General features: G+C 41.8%; 1 protein-coding gene across 4 annotated transcripts in view; it reads left to right on the top strand.

The window, feature by feature from the left end:
• Positions 1-22,749, top strand: part of ZNF335 (zinc finger protein 335) — an 89,850-nt gene that overhangs the window by 50,492 nt on the left and 16,609 nt on the right. For all 4 annotated transcript variants that reach the window (XM_066587862.1, XM_066587861.1, XM_066587860.1 and 1 more), the window contains 15 exons: positions 745-937; positions 2,789-2,966; positions 4,233-4,345; positions 5,472-5,490; positions 6,128-6,244; positions 6,341-6,417; positions 17,484-17,644; positions 17,726-17,970; positions 20,057-20,159; positions 20,316-20,407; positions 20,545-20,804; positions 20,886-20,985; positions 21,058-21,234; positions 21,367-21,509; positions 21,702-21,781. In XM_066587862.1, coding sequence (XP_066443959.1) covers positions 745-937; positions 2,789-2,966; positions 4,233-4,345; positions 5,472-5,490; positions 6,128-6,244; positions 6,341-6,417; positions 17,484-17,644; positions 17,726-17,970; positions 20,057-20,159; positions 20,316-20,407; positions 20,545-20,804; positions 20,886-20,985; positions 21,058-21,234; positions 21,367-21,509; positions 21,702-21,781 — 2,058 coding nt within the window. The remainder of the gene's footprint in view (positions 1-744; positions 938-2,788; positions 2,967-4,232; positions 4,346-5,471; positions 5,491-6,127; positions 6,245-6,340; positions 6,418-17,483; positions 17,645-17,725; positions 17,971-20,056; positions 20,160-20,315; positions 20,408-20,544; positions 20,805-20,885; positions 20,986-21,057; positions 21,235-21,366; positions 21,510-21,701; positions 21,782-22,749) is intronic.

Raw genomic sequence — 22,749 nt, 5'->3', positions numbered from 1 at the left:
GTTTATCAAAACCTAAGGACTTCTAGGACCTGTATACATGGGCACATCTGTATCGTATATGACCTCTCTCAGCAAACGACACAATGGTTCGCTTATTATTGTTGTTTTCTTTTCAGCCATGCAGTTTGATAGATTTATGTTGGGTTTGCATGACCGCAAATAACGGACTCTCTAAAAGACATCAAAAAGGGAACAATCTACTGTAGCAAACATATTTAGGAGACCTTAAGTTTCTTGATTTATTGGTTAAAGGGGTTGTACCAAGACTGACTTTTATCGCCTGGTCACAGGATAGGTGATTAAAAGTCTAATCAATAGGGTTTTACTGCTGAGACCCCCATGAATCCCGAGAACAGGGGTCCGAATTTATCTTCTTATCAGTGTGGACTCACTACACCCACCCGCAGTGATTTGGAGAATGAATGAAGCGCCGCCTCACTTGTTTTCAGTGGCGCTGACAACAATTGCAGAGTAAAAGCACTTTCTTCAATCTCCTCCTCACTGTGTGGGGCGCAGTGAGCCTGCAGTCAGTAGGAGATGGGGACACAAGACCCCTGTTCTCAGAATAAGTGGGGGTCTCAGCAGTGGGACCTCCACTGATCAGACTTTTATCACTTATTCTGTGGATTGGTGATAAAAGTCCGTCTTGACACAACCCCTTCAATTTCATTATAAAAAGGCTAAATATTTTGTTATGTAACATCTCAGCGTAGACAAAGCAGAACTATCCTTTTATTTTCATAGCTCCTGAAGGGGATACTGGTCCCCCACAATTGTCAACCGTGATTGAACCAGTAGAAATTAGTGTTGTCCTCTCTGACTTTGAAAACAAGGATCCCTCCTCTTCACCCCAAGAGCAGAAACTAAATTGTCGACCACGTGGTCGTCCCCCCAAACACTTCAGAGGTCGGAAGTATCATCGCTATAGAAGCCGAAGGTGAGTGCATGATTGTGATGTGCTACTAATTACATAAAACGGTCTTCTGAGATTTTTTTTCTTTCCATTTTCTAAAGGCAGAAAATGTTGTAGAACGAAAATGAAGGTGTACTTCCTGGTGGGATATAGTGGCAACCAGTCTTCTCTACCATATACATATGTGACTGCTACACTGATGGTACAAGACCACTGAGGCCAGTGATTGGCTATAATGGTCGTGTGTATATGTCATCGCTGCTGCTATATAAACAAAGTCTGTTGGGGAGACCTTTTAGTATGCCTTCTTTATTAGTTCGTAGTATTCCCTGCCTTTAGAAAGAAAAAATATCTCCGACAAGCCTTGTAGTAACGATGATTCTATTGATCTGCTTTCTCATACACAGAGCCAGCCATACATAGTGTAATGTCTCTCCATCTGTCAGTGAGGCGGCTGTTCATCCTCAGGCTTCTGCCCCTTGTACAGCAAGAATTCAATGCCGTCTTGCGGCTGCTGAAATTTGCTGCTATTTTCAAACTCCCACCCCCCCTTTTAACCCCACAGTGACATTAATGGCTTATTCAAGGATGTCACTCTGTCCCAATAGGCAGAGGGTGGGTGCCCTCCAGGCTTCGTTAATCAGACAGCTGAAGGACGCTGGATATACTACTGCATGAAATTTAAAGGGAATGTGTTAATGAAAATAACCTATTGTTTAAGTCGCATTTTTACGGGGTTTTTTTAAATAATTTTTTGTGGTTGTTTTTTTTTAATTTTCCATGCCACTATCTATATTAAAAAAACAAATCCTGAAAATCCTATCACACTGCCTAGTAATAGTCTCACACTTCCTGTTCTGTAGAGTAAACATTTGAACAGTCATTTCATTATCATCACAGTCCACAGTGAAAAGAGACCCTTATATATAATATATGTAATTCAGGATCAACCTTCACAATAGCAGATGGTCAGAGCCCACCTCCTCCCCCTCCCTGTGCAATGACCTCTGCACAGGTCACAGAGCATGCTCACAACACTGTCTCATAGAAGTCAATGAACATCTCCAGTCTACTTATTCCTGTGGTCAATGAGGCTACGGTAAAGCTCTAAATTCTGTTCACTGCAGCTCAAGCATAATTGTTGCCCCATAGGCATGTACAGGAAATAGGGGAAAAAATCTACAATTAGAAAATAAGTACCGATTAGATAAAAGGAATATGCATCAGGATCTGGTTATAATTAGTAAAAAAGAAAAAAAACATCTAAAGTGATATGTTCTTTTTAAGCAAACTTTTGGCAGTCAACCATTTGGACTCCCCTACTTGAGTCAAGCAACGCATTTTGCAAAAGGTCTTTTGATGGATATACAATGTTTCTGATCATTCTCCCATGCACAGCCTTATTGTTGACGTGGGCATTAGCACCATGGGGACTCCGTGGTAGCTTGAATTATGAGATCTGTAAAACGTAAGACAATGGCAGTGATCGTAGTACATACTAATATTTATAATATGCTGTCCTAATTCACAGTATTGACAGTTTGACTACGATGTACACAAGGGGGTGTTTGTTTCTGCACAGCGACAGATATATCCATCATAGCAGTTACATGGGTACTCCCACTGTACCCATGAGATCAATTACAGGAACGCAGCTGTTAGACAGTCTCACACCATAAAAATAGTTATACAATATAGAATGCCAACATGGAATACCAGGAAATGGTTCCCGTCCTTAAGGACAAGAATGGCGGAGTCACTAAAGGGTTAATAAACTCGGCCTTGTCAGGTGTGAACATTTTAGGCTGAATATCTATTATTTTTAATAGCATGATAAATACATATTTGTGATTTTTGATTTTTCTGTGTACGCAGGTATTATAAACCGCCAAATAAGCCTCTGCTCCGACCTTTCATCTGCCGTGTTTGTGGCTCCAGGTTCCTCACACAAGACGATTTTTCCTTCCACATAAACTCACATGACAGCAATGACCCTCAAATTTTTAGGTGCATGCAGTGTAACTATCAGTGCCGGAGATGGTCTTCTCTGAAGGTGAGACTTTTTTTGCCCGTAGGCAAGTGATTCAGTTTATTGGTTGATGAAATCACATGTTGTGTATGAGTGGTGGGATGTATTAAATCATAGCTGTCAACATCTCAAGATCCTTTCCAGTGTTGTTACTACAAGATAATCTAAAATGCTGTTCGGTTCCATCCACACACGGAGCCATTCGGCCGCAGGGATTCCCCTTTCCTGCTCCCCATATGAATCAGGAAAGGGGAATTCTCAGCGCAAGTGTACTCTAATACCAACACAATAGACATAAACAGGAGGCAATTCTTCAGGATTATCTGCTGTCGTTTGAAACCGTCTTACATAAATCCTCTAGAGAACAGAGGACCCGCTTACACGCAAAGGCAATCTTTCAAACGATTGAAAGATTGACAGTTTTAGCGATCATTTTGCATACAGTGTTAATGGACATTGATGTCGATTAACACTTTATCAGCTTAATTAGCATGTAAAAGGGCCTCCAGAGCTGTTTTGTAGAGCCCAGCCTGTGGTCTGGCCTCTGCACACAGCTGCTTTGTTCTCACATGGCTGTCAGCAGAATACAATGTAATCTCCCAGCACCCGCTGAGAACACAGCATGCAGTCTGTGTTATCTCTTTCCGGCTGAACAATGGATTTTAACTTACCTTAAAATCATCGTTCAGCCGACGAGTGCACGATGGCCGCGTTTACACACAACTATTATTGCTCATATGCCATTGTTTGAATGAATTTTGAGCAATGATCGTTGCGTGTAAATGGGCCTTTAGTATCTGGCTGAACTGTACCATTTTCAGCTGCAGCTGACTGAAGGGTAGAGGAGGTTTGTGATCTCCATAAGGGGAGGTTCCTGCTGCAGACAGTTGTCTTGCAGCTAGTCACAGAGGAGTAAGGAGGGGGGACAGGGCTGTATTCAAGAAGTTTTATTTATGTTTACCATTCTCAATTGTAATATGAGAAAAAATAGAATGAAAGAAAAGGAGGAGATTAAGGCAGAAAATCCAGGGATATGCTATTGTGTGTTCTGTTGAATCTAAAACTGTATACAATATGTCAACTTATAAAGCCAAGGCAGTAAATAGAAGAAACGTAAGTAGCTGGACTTGCAATAGTCTTTCTTAAAACCCAAATAGTAGAGCAAATCCAGGACCACTATGTTCAAATCTGTTGTATTTGAAGCCTTCTATATTTGTGTTGAGTATCACATCCTAGTTTCGAGGACATTGGGACTATTGTGCACACTCATTTGTTTTCTTTTCCTATAAGGAACACATGTTTAACCACCAGGGAAACAAACCCCACAAATGTGATCAGTGTAACTACACAAGTGTCTACAAGAAGGATGTGATAAGACACTCTGCTGTACACCAGGAGGAACGGTACGTTCTCTGCAACTTTGAACTAATTTTACTGTTTAATTGTATGTTTCCTAAAGCAGGTCAGTCCTGTATGCACGAGTGTTTAGAGCGACCCTCCGGGTTCAGGACACACTTCTTTCCTGGAACTGGAAGGGGTTGAGTAAATTACCTGCACTTGTTTTTTGCCATCCTTTCAATCTGCCGTTTCCGCTCACAGGTTTCGTCCGTCCTAGATGGTTACTTCTTCAATTGTCTATCTAGCTAATGCACACTGCACTGCTGTCTGATTGCAGTGCATCATTAGTGCTTGTGTATTTAATGTGTGGCACACTCTTCTTCTTCCAATGTGGCCTAAAGATGCCAAAAGGTTGGGCTTTCCTGGTGTGATGGGAGGCCTTGTTGATATTTTAACACTAGTGATCAGCAGTTTTGTACATAATGCACCATTTATATGAGAGCCACGTGGGCATACTCTGTGACGTGGACTGAGCGGGAAAGGAGGATCCATGTCTTATCATAAATGCATTAAATGTGTCTGAATGTCATGCGGCGCAGAGTGATAAGGCAGCAGAAATGCAGTCCTAAGCTCTCGCTCATGACGTGAAGGTGGCGAGTTCAATCCCCGCATGGTTCAGGTAGCCGGCTCATAGTTGACTTGGCCTTCCATTCTTCCAGGGTCGGTAAAATGGAGTAAAAAAAACTCCAGATATTCGACTGGTTTTAGCAGAACTGCTGACAATGAGACGTACAGTTTTCACTCTGCCTTTGCTTCCTTGACAATATGACATATCTGGTAGAAAAATGCTACAATCATATCTGTGTTTAGTATCTATTTGCTTGTCCTTGTGCAATGAAGTAATATATCGGCTGATTTCTGCTTTACGTGGATTTCAATCATTGCCAGCTCTAAAGAGATGGAAATATTTCAGCCAAGTTTCTTCTTTGTTTCCCTCAGCAGATTTTTGCTGCTTAGAAAGACCCACATTTGTAATCCTCCAAGACTGATTTGCCATTGTACCAAGACAGGAATAAAATGTATTCCTTGCTTTAGACATACAAATATTTTACGTGTATGGCTCCTTGAATAGAAATGTACAAGGACTGATATCCATCTACAGCAATAACCTCTCTTCACTTTTGTTTTCAGAAACAAGAAGTGTTTAATGGTAAGAAAACTTAATTTCACTGTTGTACTTTTTTTTTCTATTTTCTGTACATGAATACGGGGGTGGCCATCTTCCCTAAGCTGTAGCTAACAGCATTTAGAGATGTGCTCTATAGCTGACACATGGACCAGTGACACAATGGATGGGAGGGGATACATTAAATTCTATGTTAGTGCTGTGGGCATTCTCTGTGACCTCTGCAGAGGTCATTGTGCAGGGAGGGGGAGGAGGTGAGCTGTGACCATCACTTATTGCGAATGGTAGATCCTATGTTATCTATATATAGATGTTATTTTTCATTTGTAATTTTGCCTGTGATGATAATGAGATGTTTACATTACAGAACAAGAAGTATCAGACTATTATTAGGGTTAGGGTGAAACCTAGAAGAGTTTAGAATTTTTTTTGCATTCATATTGACATTGAAAATTAAAACAAATCACCAAAAATTCTTTACAAATATGTTAAACATATTGACCTGTGGCATAAATCAAGTTTTTTTTTTTCTGATCACACATTCCGTTTAAGAGTTACTGTTTTTGTTAGTTTTACCTGCTGTTATCGTTGAATTTCCAGCATTTTGCTGGAGATCTGTTTTCATTTCGCATTATATTTTTATGCTACTTTCTCCCTACAGATTACAAAAAATACCACCTACCCCTGTCCTGTGTGTAATCGTGTATACACCATGCAAAAACGGCTGACGCAGCACATGAAGACGCACAGCGCTGAGAAACCGCACATGTGTGACAAGGTACATTACCCATGATTGCTGTTTGCGTTGTTTTTTATGCATGAGTAACATTTTTTAAAACCCCATTTTGATTATGTGTTTTTGCTCTTTATGCAGTGTGGTAAAGCCTTTAAGAAACGATACACATTCAAGAATCATCTTTTGACTCATCTACACTGTGTGGAAGAAAACCGGTAACTTATCTGTGTTAATACATGAGCTTTACACAATTTATGTGGAAAAAATGCTCCAAAGCAAGGCTGCTCTCAAAAATAGAAATGTTGATAGTTTTATATTTGTCTATTAACTTAATGCAAAGTGAATGAACAAAAATGAAATCTAAATCAAACCAATATTTGGTGTGACTGCCCTGTGCCTTCAAAACAGCATTGATTCTTCTAGGTACACTTTCCCAAATCAGGGATTTTGTAGGATTACAATTAACTTACCATACCAAACTGGTGATAATGAGCATAACTTTTCATATGTAGGTTGCAACACAGTCATTAACTGTAACAGAAACAGCTGTGTAGGAGACATAACTGGGTGAGGAACAGTCAAACTCTGCTATAAAGGTGAGGTTGTGGAAGACAGTTTTATATCACAGGTCATACACCATGGTAAAGACTGTTTGGAAGATTTTGCAAAAATGTTTCTGATGTTAACCCTACGAATTGCAATTGTTACCGGCCCTGAAGCCGGATGACAAAGCACAGTGATCTTCTTTCTGCTAGAGGATGCACAGTCTAATGGATAGTGATGGTTTCATGGAATCTCTACCGTTTCGTCATGAAGCCGCCTTCCGCCTTTTCGGGTAGTTAACAAACCTAATGTCAGAATCTGGGTGAGGTAGAACCAATCCACCCGTCTACGTGGAGCGTATGTGCAACTCCTCCAAGGTGAAAGTGTACGGCCCGTTCTTTTTCCATGAGGATACAATCCTGGGGATTCTGTACCTGGACATGCTGCAAATATGGAACAGGATTTTCCAGGTTTTATCTTCCAACAAGATGGGGCACCTCCACATTTTCACAATAAAATCAGAGGTCTACAGGAAACTACCAAACAGATGGAATTGACCATGCAAGTCGTGACTCTGGTGAACGTCTTCCTTGGACTCCACGTTTCCCATACCTTACACTTTGGGATTTTTTTCTCTGGGGGTCTGTTAAAGATAGTCTACATGCCACCCTTACCACCCACCATTCATGATCTGCGAGTACACATCACAAAAGCCATTGCATCAGTCAATCGTAATATGACGCAACTTGTGTGGCAGGAACGTGACTACAGGCTCACTGTGTGCCGAATGACAAAGGGGGCTCATACTGACCACCTCTGACGTGGAAAATCTTTTTGATGTTGTGCAACAAAACTTTAGGAGTTTCTATTTCCATCAATATCAAATTTATATATCTGAGTGTCATTAAATGTGATTTAAAAGTGTTTCAAATTAGAAAGATAATTTGTAAAAACCCTGTATATGGCTGTAATAGAAAACAGTTCTCCGAAGGGGGGAAGAGCTGTACAATAATGAGTGTCTACAGGCAACAGTGAAGCATGGTTGGAGGTTCCTTGCAAGTTTGGGGCTGCATTTCAGCAAATAGAGTTGGGGGATTTGGTCAGGATTAATGGTGTCCTCAATACTGAGAAATACAGGCAAATACTTATCCATAATGCAATACCATCAGGGATTGGCTCCAAATTTATTCTGCAGCAGGACAACAACCCGTAAACATCCAGCCAATGTCATTAAGAACTATCTTCAGCGTAAAGAAGAACAAGGAGTCCTGGAAGTGATGATACAGCCCCACAGAGCCCTAATCTCAACATCAAGTGGGACTGGGAATACATGAAGAGACAGAAGCCTACATTTCAGCAAGCTACATCCCCAGAAGATCTGTGGTTTGTTCTTCAAGACGCTTGGGACAGCCTTTCTTCCAGATTCCTTCAAAAACCATTTGCAAGTGTACCTAGAAGAATTGATGCTGATTTAAAGGCAAAGGGCGGTCACACCAAATATTGATTCAGTTTAGATTTCACTTTTGTTCATTCACTTTTTTTCTGTCAGTAAACAAATTGCAAACTATTAACCCCTTTAGTGGCATGCCCGGAAAATCTCCGGGGCTTGCTGCGATGACAATGGAGTTAAACCCTGGAAGATTTCTGTGGACAGCTCTAGTGCTGAAATGTGCAGAGCACTGAGCTGTTATCTGAACTCTTCTGGGGTTTTTACTGCATACTCGGCTCAGCAAGCCCCAAAGATTTCCCTGCCATAATACCAACTGTCAAAGTAGTACAGTGGCACAGTGACTGTGTGTCTTGGCCGCAGGAGAACTGTGTAATAGCGTTATTAGTTGACAAACAGCGCAGTGCTGAAATGTGTGGGACACTAGTGCTGTCAGTCAACTAATAAAGTTATGTTTTCCCACTGGCCAGGACACACAGCCACTGTACACCTTTGCCACTTGGAATTACCTTGGGGAAATCTCGGGGGCTTGCTGCGCTGAGTATAAAATAAAAACCCCAGATGATTTCAGTGGATAGCTCAGTGCTGAAGACTATCTAAACCTGCCACTGAAGGGGTTAATCTTTCTATCTTTGAAAGCATTCTTACTTTGATAGATTATATAGATAGATGTATGTGTGTATATATATGTATGTGTGTGTGTGTGTGTGTGTGTGTGTGTGTATATATATATATATGTATGTATGTATATATATATGTATATGTGTATATATATATATATATATATATATATATATATATATATATATATATATATATTAAACAGACGGACTTGGTCTCCTGAACAGTTTACTTCAGCCACACCACCTCATAATCAGCCTAAAGCCTAAATCGTGCAATTACACTTCGGTCCTAAAAATAAAAAAAATTTTGGATTGAAGGCTTAATGCTTTCTTCTCGGCACTTTGTGTTGCTTCTGTTGTGAACTTCTAAAAATACATCTGTATGTTGTAAGAAGCTGTGTCCCTAAATATCCCAAGCTTATTGTTAGACTCGATTTTGGCTATTTCTTAGTTTTGCCTGTTTATGGCAAAAGTGTATAACTGAGTGCTTCTATTACAGCTCCCACAGACGTTGTCACTTTAAGGGGAGCTGTAGTGGGTCGCAGCAGGTATCTCTGCATAACAGGACAAATGTGCCAGTTAGGGGTGTAGGAAAGCTGGGTGACAATCAAAGTGAGGGCCATAATGGCTGACCTATTGTTGTCAAAGGGTCTGTTACTGTTACTGCATGCAGAGCACTTAGACTTTTAACCCCTTAAGGACCAGGCTGTTTTGTACCTTAAGGACCAGACACTTTTTAGGGATTTTACCCAAGTGGCGGTTTTACTGCCCTATTTTGTTTCCTTTAGCTATTAAAATTATTTTTACTGCGTTTTTTCTTCCATGACATATTGAGTGATTTTTTTTTTTTAAATATCTTTTTCACTGACGTTTTTTTTCCATTTTTTTAGATTTATTGGGGGTAAAATAATTTTTTTAAACATGTATAGTTATTTTTTTTCATTTAGTTTATTTATGCTAAAATAAAGTATGGGAATGGGTTCCTCTATTTGTTTCGGACATTTTGATATATAGTATGTATGGTTTTGGTTTACAGGGCGCATACGGCGACTGTTTTTGTTGGCGTCGGCTTTGTGTTATTTTATTTCTTTTGTATGTATTGTTGTTGTATTCTGTAATATTGTTTTCTTTGTGTATGTAATCATGTTTTTTTACTATTTATGTCTCCCATGACGTCATACAAGACCTCTGTGGGACATTCTTTTTTTTTTTTGACAATTTCCCACTGTAGCTGGGGCGTCCATAGGAGCCCCAGTTACAGGGTGAAACAACAGCTGGAGTGACATTAGTCACTGGCAGAGCTGGCCAGGATCTAGTTTGACCCTCCAGCTCTGCTGTAGCAGAGAACCTTGGAGGTCATATGACCCCCCGGATCCCGTAGTGAAAGCTACAGTTCTGCTTTCACTTTCCAGTACACAGTGCTCATTGAGCACTGTGTACTAGGGAAAGGAAAGGCAAGAAGGGTTAAAAACCCCTCCTGCCTTCTCCAGCCGGTTATCAGCTGTTACCAACAGCTGATAACCGGTTCCTGCCTCTGATTGATTGCAGAGACAGGAGGCTTAAAGTGCTGCCGTAATTTTACTATCAGCGGTGCTTTAAGCCCAGGACCAGGCGCCGCATATTTACTGCACCTGGTCCTTAATGGGTTAAACTCAATAAAACATGTATCTTTGTGCTTTATCACTTGCAAAGGCATACATAGATGTATATAAGCATTTTATTTTAGGCACCTACCTGGAATAGTTTTATTCCATTTACTGTTCTAGTTGGCTAACAAGTTAGAGATGTGATAAGTCACTACCAAACTCCTCTGACACTGCTCATCTCCCATGAGAGCAAAGTTCAAAATCCAACATGCTATATTTTTGTTTCCGTTGACTTCTAAAAGTTGCATGTTTCCCATTCACTTGAGAATGAAAGGGTGAATCCCAGACACATCAAAATTGTAAGGCTCACTTGTTATACTGTATTCTATATTAAGGCATATGAGCATCATAGATTGCATTTCCCCTCTGAAGAGCTGGAAGGCAGAGTTGCTCGCAGGACACTGAACCATCCTTGCATTACAGAACAGCTGTTCATCTGAATGGCTATCCCTTCTACTACATTTTCCTTGCAGCAGCCACTGCAGGGGAAATATTTGGCTAGCAGCTGCTTTCCCTGGGGAAGCAGTTTTCCGAAAACTGAACCTAGGGTGATCGGCTATTCGCCCTTGGGTTCATTCTACCTAAAGTAATTGAACACCTGATAAAGAATCGAAAGTAGACATTTATTTATATATGTTAATACTTAGTGGAGCCTTCTTTAGCCCTAATGGTGTTGGATACCTCTCTGTGGTATACTTTCTTCTAACAGCTGATACACTTTAGCTGGTATTTCCCTCTATTCATCCTGCAAATGTCTGGTGAATTCTCTCATAGAATATCCATCAGCTGATTTACAATGGTACGAGAAGCATTAATTATCGTTGGACAGTTAAGCAAGGAAAGAACGTTCTTATGGAGTGACGAATCGTGCTACTCCATCTTCTAATCTGGTGGACGTACCTGGGTGTGGAGGACGCCTGGGGAACACCTTTGGCCTGAATGTGTTGTGCCCACAGGGAAGTACAGAGTAGTCCTGTTACGGTCTGGGAATGTTTTACTTGGCACGGTCTCAGTCCGTTGGTTGTAGTGACAAGAACCATTAACACAAAGGTGGACTCTTACATTCTAGACAATGTGCTGCCGACAATGTGGCAATACTCTGGAAATAGTCAGTAATGCTTCCAACAAGACAATGCGCCCTGTCACAAGTCCATCACTGTTTTACATTGGTTTGATGATATGGATGTTCCACAATTGTACTGGCCTGCACAGAGGCCCGAACTGAGCATCTTTGGGTCAAACTGGAAATATGAATAGCGTCCATCATCTTTGAGAGAACTTGCTAGACGTTTGCAGGATGAATGGAGGGAAATACCAGCTCAAGTGTATCAGATGTTAGTAGAGCTTACCAGTGTCGATAATGCTAGATGAGGCCTCACTAAGTAGTAATTTATGGAAATAAATACTACATTTGATACTCAGGTGTCTAATTAAAATACACCTTTTTAACCGTCTGGGCTAATCGGAGAGCATACCGGTATAATTGAGGGGTGTCCTATTCGGGGTCTTTTGAATCACCACTAGTGATGTAAAACACAGTTTTCCTCTGTGTTGGCATGGCTGCTTTTCCCTATGTTGGTAGATGATTATGACTTAGATACCATGCTTCTCCACCATTCAGTGAGGCAACCAATTCTGCTTCTCCTAGAAGAAGAGACTGATAGACGTATTCATACAGCTGGGTACACACTTGGCACATGGTCTGTATGATTATACCAACTTCATGTTCTAGCTAAATAAATGACAAGGGTGAAGTAACCCTCTAACAAAGCATTCCTTACATAAAAAGCTACCATGGAAACTGTGAGAGCCTGAGTTTATTTTCAGGCTCATCTTCATCTTGGCCTTTAATGACCTGCCTCTTGAGTGCAAAGCGTAGAATATTTAGAAATCGTTTAAAAGCAAGATGATAAACTGAGATCAAGTTTTTTTTAAGAAAAGGAGACAAAATGTAATAAAAGTGGATTTATTTTTTATATTAAAATATCAAAAATTGTCTTGCTTTTATTTTGCCATTCTAACCAAAACTGTCCCCCAAGGATTTTAATAGCATCAGCTATTGTTGGGCACTGTAGTCCATTGTAGTAGTTTTACTACTATGTACCTTCTTTTTATATGAAATCATTAAATTAGCTGTATGATTTTGTTCCTTGTGGACTAGTGTGCAAAACTTGGGGATCCAAAAAAGGTCTTGTAATGGCTTCAAGATACCTATACATTGACTATAGGTTATAGCCGGGCTTCTCACAACCATTTCTACATTATTTTTCACTTAAAGGAGTTGTTACAAGATTTGTTTCCTAAGGATAGGCCCATTGATAGCAGATCAGCGGGGGACCGGGCCGCTAATCAGAACCCCGATGATCAGTGGTTTGCTGGGTTGCTGCACTCGGGCTCAAAGTTGAAATGTGAAGGAAGTAGACAGCTCAGGTCGCAGTGCAGAAGATCGGCTTGGTATTACCGTCCAAGTTTCCATTAATTTTAATGGGAATTTGGCCTGCAATATCAGATCGGGCCACTGCAGTGGGATCGGAGCTGTCTTCTTCCTGCAGAAATCAACTCATTGCCTGAGTGCAGCAGTCCAGCAAACAGATGATTGAGGGGGGGTCCCGAGTGACGGACCCCTTGCCAATCTGCTATTGATGGCCTATCCTGAGGATGGGCTATCAGTAGCCCATAAATGGACAACTCCTTTAAGAAGCTTTGAAAAACTTAAAAATGTGCCTCAGATCACTAAAGCTGTTCTAAAGCATTACATTTTCCCTGCTGTGTTTGAGAAAAGGCTTCAATCACTCCCTTAGCTCTCTTTCCTTCACCCTATACTCATATATTTTCTTCTCCTTGATCTATACGCCCCACAGTTTGCTCTCAGACTGCAGTGGACACCCAGGTTTTTCAACTTTTGGACTCATGGAATAAGTTTCTTTTTCTAAAACCACAATTCGCTGATGTGTTTCTTGAAAAAGCTTTGTTTGAACTTCAGAAATCATAGCGCGCTAAAGACATTGCAGTCCGAGTAAAAGGCCATTTCACTGCTTAATTGTATAGATTAATGAGTTGCAGCCATGCTAACCCATTTACAAAGGTTTCTGCAATAACCAGCTAACATTTAAAGGGTATGAGTACCTTTGTGCTAAAATTTAGTATTGCTCATTTGCTTTCTAAATGCAAAATTGGGCGGTAATTTCAATTAACATAATTAAAGAACCACTCTGGTGATTTTTTCCCCCATTCATTATGCCACTATCCCCCCAGTACATATAATTGAGCTAATGTTACCTTAGTTTGTTATTGCTTTCTATCTACAACTCCTGGCCTCTTTTTCTTCAGTTCATCATTTGATCTCAATTCTGATGTGCTTAGATTTCCTTGGGATTATGTGTATTCAAACTAATCGGTTTCTCTGTATGATGCTATTACATAGTCCCTACCACAGACACTCTTTTTAACAGTTACTCCTGATGATTAGAGACCCCCTGTCACACAGTTATAGTAAAGGAGATCACAGCTCATCCTCCTGCCTGTATACTTATTTACATGAAAAGAGAATGTAATGACAGCAGTTTACTTGCAACATAGATGGTACAAGCTGTAGCTGCTCATGTAATGCTGTGCTGATGCATTATAGGATAGATGTTAAAGGAGCATCAAGGTAGTGCCTAATAAGCATCAGACAGGAGGTTGCACTGCATTGAAGTGACTACCTGCCAATCTAGATGTCTCGTGTATATTGCAATCAGGTGAGGGTGCAAGGATGGAAAAATGTGTTTTCACCGGAGTGGTGCTTTAAAAATTTTCTAGCATTTTGCTGCTGCAAAGACTGTGTAATTTGATACATAGCTGGCTTTCCTGCTGCTTCGAACATAAGTTCAGCACATTGTTGTCAGCTCTCTCTGCTCTCCCACTGCTTTATTGCATTGTTAGAGATAGATAGCAGCAGGGAGAGAGAAGGTTGTATACAGCAGATCACAGCATAGAGAGAATGAAATGCATCTGAGTCTTCAGGGAGGGCAGATCACACAGACTAGACTGTATCAGAGTGCACACAAACAGAAACACACAGTGGCAGTTTGCAGGGGGAGGTGGTGTATGAGTGTAGAGAAAAACCAGAGCACCCGCAGCAAACTCTGAAATCACACACTCCTTTATCATCAGTATCTGTCAGACCAAGGGATAAGAGATCCCTCATGGGGTGCAAATGGAAAAATCAGTCCAGAAATGAAGCGGTGCTGATACATGAGCGCTAATGAAAGCTGCAGCATTCTGTTCTCACAATTAGCATGGGAGGAACACATCCACAAGAGAAAAGTCTGAAACTAGGAGCAGGTTTTAAACTTCATTTCCATTTGTGTGGACCTACCCCAACCCCGAATTCACACAAATGTATTAGCACAGCGTTTTGCGTGTGCAGTACACAGTGAATAGAACCCATTGATTTAAATGGCTTTGTTCACATAAGCGTATTTTGTGCATGCGTTTCGATTACGCAAAAAAAATACACAGCGTGCTCTGTTTTCCTGCACACTTGCACACAAAAATAGCACATATTGAACTAATTAACTCAATTGCCCATTTCAATGAAAGGGAGCATGAAATAATGTTGTTTTTTTTTCTGCACGATTTGCAGGCGCAAAAAGTACAGTACAACTCGCAAATACACAGCGTAATTTCACTTACAGGCCTAATAGTACAAATCTCTCCTATTGAAGGTCAGTGAGATATGACCTTGTCTGCAAATGTCTGTCTGTGAGGTTTTATTTACCCTTGCATTGTAGTTTATAGTCAAATTGGAACCATATGCCATAGCCATATCTGCCTTATACCATCAACGGAGCCCATTGGCTCCTAATGGAGTCTTTTTGGGGTTTTGCCTTGGCGTCCATCATTGTGACAGGACAAGTAATGATGTAGCTACCATATATTTTTCGCATAACACTTAGGGCTTATTCAGACGACCGTCTATCGGCCGGGTATTCACGCCCGGCCGATATACGGCGTCCCTCTCTGCAGGGGAGGAGGCTCTAAGAGCCGGGAGCAGTGCACTGAGCTCCCGCACCCTCTCCGCCCCTCTGCATTATTTGCAATATGAGGGGGCGGAGCTAAGCCTCATAACTTAGCTCTGCCCCATCCCGCCCCCTCTCATTGCAAATAGTGCAGAGGGGCTGAGTGGTGGCGGGAGCTCAGTGCACTGCTCCCGACTGTTCCAGCCTCCTCCCCCTGCCGATATACGGTCGTCTGATTAAGTCCTTATGTAGTAGAATCCAACACAGATGTGAACGGAGCCTTCAGAGTAGAAATGGAATTTTTGCAATGCAGTGAGTGAAATTTGCATGAAAATGTGCTACAAAATACGCTACGAAATGATGTGAAGATGAAGATTTGCAACGTCTGCACATTCCCTAAGATTTGATTTGCTCGCTCTTGGCAAATATCCCCTAGTATTCTGCAAAATGAGTGTCATTTGCTTTGGCATTGTCCATGCTGATACCTTATATATACACTATGATCCTCCTGATCTACATTCAGATATTGTCATTAATAGTGAATAGATTTTTTACCTGTTTTGTACCCATTTTCCTGATTAGTCTGCACCCCATACTGGCTTCTCATTTTTTCCCATTAGGCCTGTTTTTCTATTCAGCATTGTGCTTCATTTGATTTCCCTTTACTTTTATAGCTGTAATTTGTTTTGCCCCGCCATTGGAAGCCTCATGATTATTCTAATTTGTTGTTATGGTATTTTTCCGTTACCACAAGGTCATTTTTATTGATTGCGTGTTTTGTTATAGCTTATTTAATACGATTTTTTAAATGTAGCCGTTTCTTCAAATGGATCATTAACTACTTTATAATTAAATGGGATCGGCCTTTAAAAATTCAGTTATACTAAATGCATGGATTTCCTGTCTCGGGGCTGTATATTTTTCAGATTATTTTGAAATCTACATCTTGTGTACCATGACCTTGGATTCAGTTATTCTTAATTTATATTGACCGTATGTCAATAGCCGTTTTATGCATTCATTTCGTTTGGTGTTAAAGTTGGATTTTATTGGTCTTAGTTTTGCTCTCCATGTTAGATCATTTTCACGATTTTTTGATTTCGCAAATTCAACATTTCTCAGATTCCTGTTTTAGTCTTTTTTTATAATAACCGTGGGCTAGCTCTGTTAGTAGTGGGACACCCTGGGTGCATGCCTGCAGAAAGTGATTGCTCTGACTGGCTGAGCTGCGGTGCTCAAAACCAATTCATAGCCAGCGCTTAATGAACCAGTCACAGCCATTCTGATTGGCTGAGCAGCGGGAGGAATGCAGACGGCGCCTGCTAGGTAAGTATTGCGTTTTTTCACGTAGTGTAGCTAGGGCTTTTTTTTTTGGAGTATAGCTTAGATTTCAAGCCAACCCTCTCCCCCCATCCCCACAATTCTGAAAACCAGGTTAGGGCTTATTTTAGTGGTAGGTCTTACATTCAGGGGAACACGGTAGTGGGACACCCTGGGTGCCACCGCATAGTGCCCTCACTTGCTATTAGGAAGCCTCTGTGCCCGACCGCTAAAACTCCAGCGGTGGAAGTGGTTAACTTCAGCAATAAACACACATTCTGCCCTCTGCTCCTTGTCTGAGGTACTGCTTTTGCCTGCTATCTTGTATAGCAGAGCTTCTTCTCTCCTCTACCCGGCTTCAGTACTTGGAGTACTGTGACTGACGGCACCAAGGGGCATGGTAAGTAAAGAAGCTCTGCTATACAAGATAGCAGACAGAATCAGTGTCTTAGACTAGGAGCTGAGGGCGGCATGTGTTTTTATTACTGAAGTTAACCACTTCCACCCACCGTAGTTTTGGGACCCCCTTCATTTTATTGGAGTGGTGCGCCTTATGGGATTGCACAGGTCGCACACCCCAAGGGCCGGCCCTGACTTTATAGAATAGGAAAACCAATGTAAACAATACCTAGAAGTATCATTTGCAATCTTGCCAAACTAAAATGGCATTTCCCAAATCTCATGTTGTGTCTTTTGCAGGTATAAATGTGAGTTCTGTGAATACATGTGTGAAGACCGAAAGCAGCTCCTCAATCACCAGCTCACTCATATGAACGACAAGCCCTTCAAATGCAATCAGTGCAAATATCATACCTTCCGACAGGACTTCCTGCTCGCCCACCAGGCAACCAAACATGCAGGTAAATATTGTGTGAGTGCCCGGTGTTAGATGGGATTTTGGATGTATCTTTGAAGTTGATGGTCTTCATTCGTGTCATCAGGTGGGAAGCCTTTTGCGTGCGATTATTGCCACTTCACCACCAAGCACAAGAAGAATCTGCGTCTACATATTAAATGTCGACACACACAACTGTACCAAGAATGGGTGCAGCGGCACCCGGATGAAGCACCATGTCGGAGGCGGCCCTTTTTTTCTGCCCAACAGATTGAACAGCTCAAACAACAGCATGAGCAGCCGGTGGTCCAGACTCCAGCCACACAAGAAGCAGAGGTCGACAAACTGCAGGTCATTGTGATACAGAAATGCGTGGTCTCGGTCTAAGATAAGACTTTTGGAAGCTACATTTAGGCTGCTTTTAGACGGAACGTATATTTGTTCCAAAAATCGTTCAAATGAGCGGCCAATGAAGAATGAGAATTGGGCGCTCCTTGTTCGTCGTTCATTTTATGAAGGCATTAAAATCATTGTTGGCTCGTTCACTTCTCATTCAGTTTAAATGGCGCTCGTTCAGTGGTTCACATTCACTTATGTGCCGCACTAAACTATACTGAACGATTCTCATTGGATGTGTCAACAATGAATCTGCCTGTCTAAACAGGCTGCACGAGAGCCAACGGGCTGGTGATGACGTCACCGTCTCATTCGCTTGTGCAAATAAGAATCGTTCAGTCGAAAAGGAACCTTACTTGGTCAATATACTTTTTATTGAGTGCCTGGAGCAGTTTCTGAATGAGGATTGAGGTGGAGCAACATTGTGCTGGTACCAAACCTGTTGACATGCGGCCAATGGCACGTGATGGAGTCATTCATCCACCGTGTAATTGTCACAGGACCTTTATAGTTTACCGATTTATTTTATTTCACCAATTGCATTAATTAATTTGGGGAAGTTTTATAAGCCACTAATGGGTAAATATATTGTTCTGCTAATTCATCTTAAATTGGTTTTGTTCAGTTATTTTACATAGTAACATAGTCTGTTAGGCTGAATGAAGACCATGTCCATCTAGTTCAGCCTGTGTTAACCTCCCCCTTTTCGTGCTGGAACAAGCAGCTCCATACACATACCATCATGCAATGCTGAAAACATTTATTGTGTCGCCTGGATAGGTATTTCTGTGGATATTTAAAAAGGTTTGCTCCATGGAAACAAATTAACACCGATCCTCTGGATAAGGGATATGTGTCTAAACGGTAAAGGTCCGACTGCTGAGACCTCCACCGTTCACAGAAATGGTAGCCCCAAGTGTTCCCATTAAAATAGAATGATGGTCACACGTGTGCTATGTACTAGAGATGAGCGAGCACGCTCAGTAAGGTCAGTTCCTCGAGTGAGCCTCGCTCATCTCGAGTAACTGCCATCTCCTCCGAGTGTGCTCGGGGGGGGGGGCACGGGGGGTGAGAGAGAGATCTCTCTCTCTCGCTACCCCCCGCCGCCCACGAAGCCCACTTGGAGGAGAAGGCAGTTACTCAAGATGAGCGAGGCTCGCTCGAGTAACTGACCTTACTGAGCGTGCTCGCTCATCTCTACTGAGTACATATACTCACCTATCTCCGGCACTTCCATAGAGATGAATGGAGCAGCAGTGCACACATGACCACCGCTCTATTCACATTGGACATTCAGAACTCCCGTTCTTGTTGTTGGACTCTCAAGGTAAGACATTTTCCCCCTATCCTGTGGATACATAAGTTATTTTCATTTGGCATCACTACAGTACTTAGAATCTGTATATCCAGTCCCCGGTAGAGGGTCCTAAACCAATCTCATCAAGTTTGATATGAATACAGTTTTGCCCTGCTGTGGTGCTAACTGTGAATTTGTCTATTTCGCTCAGTTGTCACTTCAAAAAGTCCACAGAACTGAACTTTACATATAAGGTTGGTGGCTATTATAGGTTAAAGGGGGAGCAATTATTGAGGCAATGGAGATATGGAATTTCAAAGTACAACAGATAGAGCCACGGGTTATTCCACAAAAATAATTTATCCCTTATCCACAGGCATAAGTATCTGATCAGTGGAGGTCTTATAACTGGGATCCCCACCAATCACGTGAAGGAGGGTCCTGAGTGTCCCCAAATGAGTTGAGTGATGGTCACACATTCTCATGGCCACTCCATTCATCTTTATGATACTGCTGGAGATTAGCAAGCTCTTGAATTCGGCTATTTCTGGTAGTCCCCATAGAAACTCATGGAGCGATAATGCACACTTATAACCACTGTTCAATTCTTTTAGGGACATTTGTGACTCTGGTAACCCCAAGAATCAGATACTTACCCCCTATCCTGTGAAGAGGGGATAAGTTCTTTTTGTTGGACACTGAATGGCAGCTATTCTTAATGGGTATTTTCATATCTTCCTACAGAATCCACCCAGAGAGCTTATGTATCACATGCTTCACCAACCCACCCAGGAAGGAGGACCGACGCAGAATACACTAGAAGCCGCTACTATAATATACGAACAAGGCAAGAATTGTCATATAGTTGTTTTGGTTGCTTTGTGGACTAGAAAATAAAAAAGGATTCAATGTTGATTGTAAATGGTAAGGTGGAATTTTCAAGAACTGCAGGAAGGAAGCAGAAATCTAATCACTTCTTCTTATTGTACACCTTATTTTGTAGGCGGAGAAGGTGATGAACTTGCAACTCAGGCAGCTCTAGATCTGCTTTTGAACATGAGCGCACAAAGAGATGGCCCTGGAGGACCCTTACAAGTAAGTTATCATACACAGAGAGAAGACGCTGCATTTTTGGATGTAGCCTTCATGTACAGAAAGGTTCGATTGGAAGGTATAGCCAATGTGACATCTGAAACAAAAACTTTGTTTGACCCACTAACTTATTTCTGCAGGTGGCTGTAGTAAAATCTGCACCATGCATTGGCGGTCAAGAGCCAGAAGCTTCATCTCAAGAACCACAAATGGCTCAGGTTCTTACTTTGCATATGGATGAGAGACAAATGACAGAAGTGCAAGAGGCTGGGTATGAAGAAACTGGCATGCCGGAGACGGGCTACGAGGGGACAGTACAGCAGATCACGATCAATACAGCTTTCGCCACTGCAGAATACAGCCTTATAAATGCAGACAACATGCAGGCCCCATTGTGCAGGTATACCACAGGTTGAAAATGTATTCGGTTGGGTACATGCTATGGCGGTCATAGTAACGCACATGATTCTTGTGGTTTCAGTGATAATGATGCGCCCCCTAGATCTCCCCATACTTTGTTGGCAGAAAGTGGGAAAGACAAGAACGCTGTGCAGTTCCTAAACAAGCCACTACAAGCACAAGTGAGACCCTAAATCACTATCGTATATTATTCTGTCGGCTACCTCTATTAATACTTTTGTCTTTTTGATCAGGTTGCTTCCATTCAGCCTGCATCTACAACGAAAAAGTTTTCCTGCAAGATTTGTAATTCATCCTTCTGGGGACGTGCCGAAATGGAGAGCCACAAAAGAGCCCACATTGAAGGGGGCAGTGGATTTAAATGTCCAGACTGTGGGAATTTCTTTGCTGAAACATGGGCTGATGTCAGGGTAAGACTTTAGGAACGCATCCCAGTACTCCACCCAGCAGCCTAGCTGTCTGCTTTTTGCTTTTTATGTCACGTTTGTATTTTCAGCTGGAAATTCGCTGACTTTTCTTGGATTTGTTTGACTTCCTGCTAGGATCACATGATTCTTCACTCTGATCTCCGGCCTCACCGCTGCAATCAATGCAGTTTTGCCTCCAGGAATAAGAAAGATCTAAGCAGACATGCAATGACACACACCAACCACAGGCCACATTCATGTCACTTGTGTGGACAGAGGTAGGAATGCCGGTTTTAGAACATCCTCTCTTTGTATTGTTTGTTCTTACACCTTCCTTACTCCTCTTTCCTCTCTATCCTCATAACACAACTCCTTCGGCCATGAGTTTAGATGATGCACAGTATCAAGCAGTAATGTCGGTCACCATATTCCTGCTAAAACTTGTCTTACAAGGGTTTAATTTGTTTCAGATTTAATAGGAAAGGTCATCTAAAATTCCACATTGAAAGGCTTCACACCGGAGCAAATGTAGAGCAACCCCAGCGAGCAGGTGAGTGTAAGGAAAAGTGGATGATTTGGGGGAATTAAAGAGGGACAGAAGTATACCTTTTTTTTTTCTTTCCAAAAATGGCGCCAATCTCTTTTCCATGGGTTGTTTTTGGGATTGCAGCTCATTCTCATTCAAGTCAATGGTGCTGATCTGCAATACCAGAACAAGGACACGGCAAGAGCTACACTGTTTTTCCAGACCCATTTTTCTCATCATGGACAACCCCTGCACAACTAAAGAGGACCTGTCATGGGATAAAACAAAAAGTCAGTGGAGCCATGGCTGCAGAGCTATGCAGCCAGCCCCGCTGACTTTCCTCAGTTTGCCTGGACAAGTTGTTCTTGGGTCCGGCTCCCAGCGCTGTCAGTGTGTCAGGTGGGCACTGCCCACTGTGAATAGGTGACATCAGACTTGATCAACAGTCTAAAGACCCATTTAGACACAACGGTTATTGCTCAAAAACCATCTTTTCAGCGATAATCGTTTTGTCTAAATGCGCTGCCATCGTGCCCTATTCATTCATCCCTCATTTCTAGCAAACTGGAAATGAGTGATGAGCCTTATCAGTGCCACATGCTGATTTCCCAGCGGGATACCAGCTAAAAGCTCTGAGAACAAAGGAGCCGTATACAAAATACAGCACTCCAGCTTTTTTCTGCATAGCCCGCTCAGAGCGCTCAGATGGATACTGGTTGAGCACTCAGAGAACACAGCAGCTGTATACAGAGAACAGCGCTTCCCCTGTCTTCTGCATACAGCATGAGCCTTCATTTACACACTAATAAGCTCTTAAGTAGCTAATTAGCTACTGAAGAGCTTATCCAAAGTGAACGCTCAAAACTGTCACTCAAACTGCCGTTTGAGCGAATTTTGAGTGATCATCTTGCCGTATAAATGCACACAACAATTTCCTTGTGTCTAAATGGGCCTTAACATCACCCGTATAAAGAGAGTGGTCGGGGCTGCCC

The sequence above is a fragment of the Eleutherodactylus coqui genome, chromosome 13, assembly GCF_035609145.1.
Source record: "Eleutherodactylus coqui strain aEleCoq1 chromosome 13, aEleCoq1.hap1, whole genome shotgun sequence".
In the NCBI taxonomy this organism is placed as follows: Eukaryota; Metazoa; Chordata; class Amphibia; order Anura; family Eleutherodactylidae; genus Eleutherodactylus; species Eleutherodactylus coqui.
The sequence above is the reverse complement of the archived record's forward strand: the minus strand, read 5'-3'. Positions and strand labels throughout refer to the sequence as shown.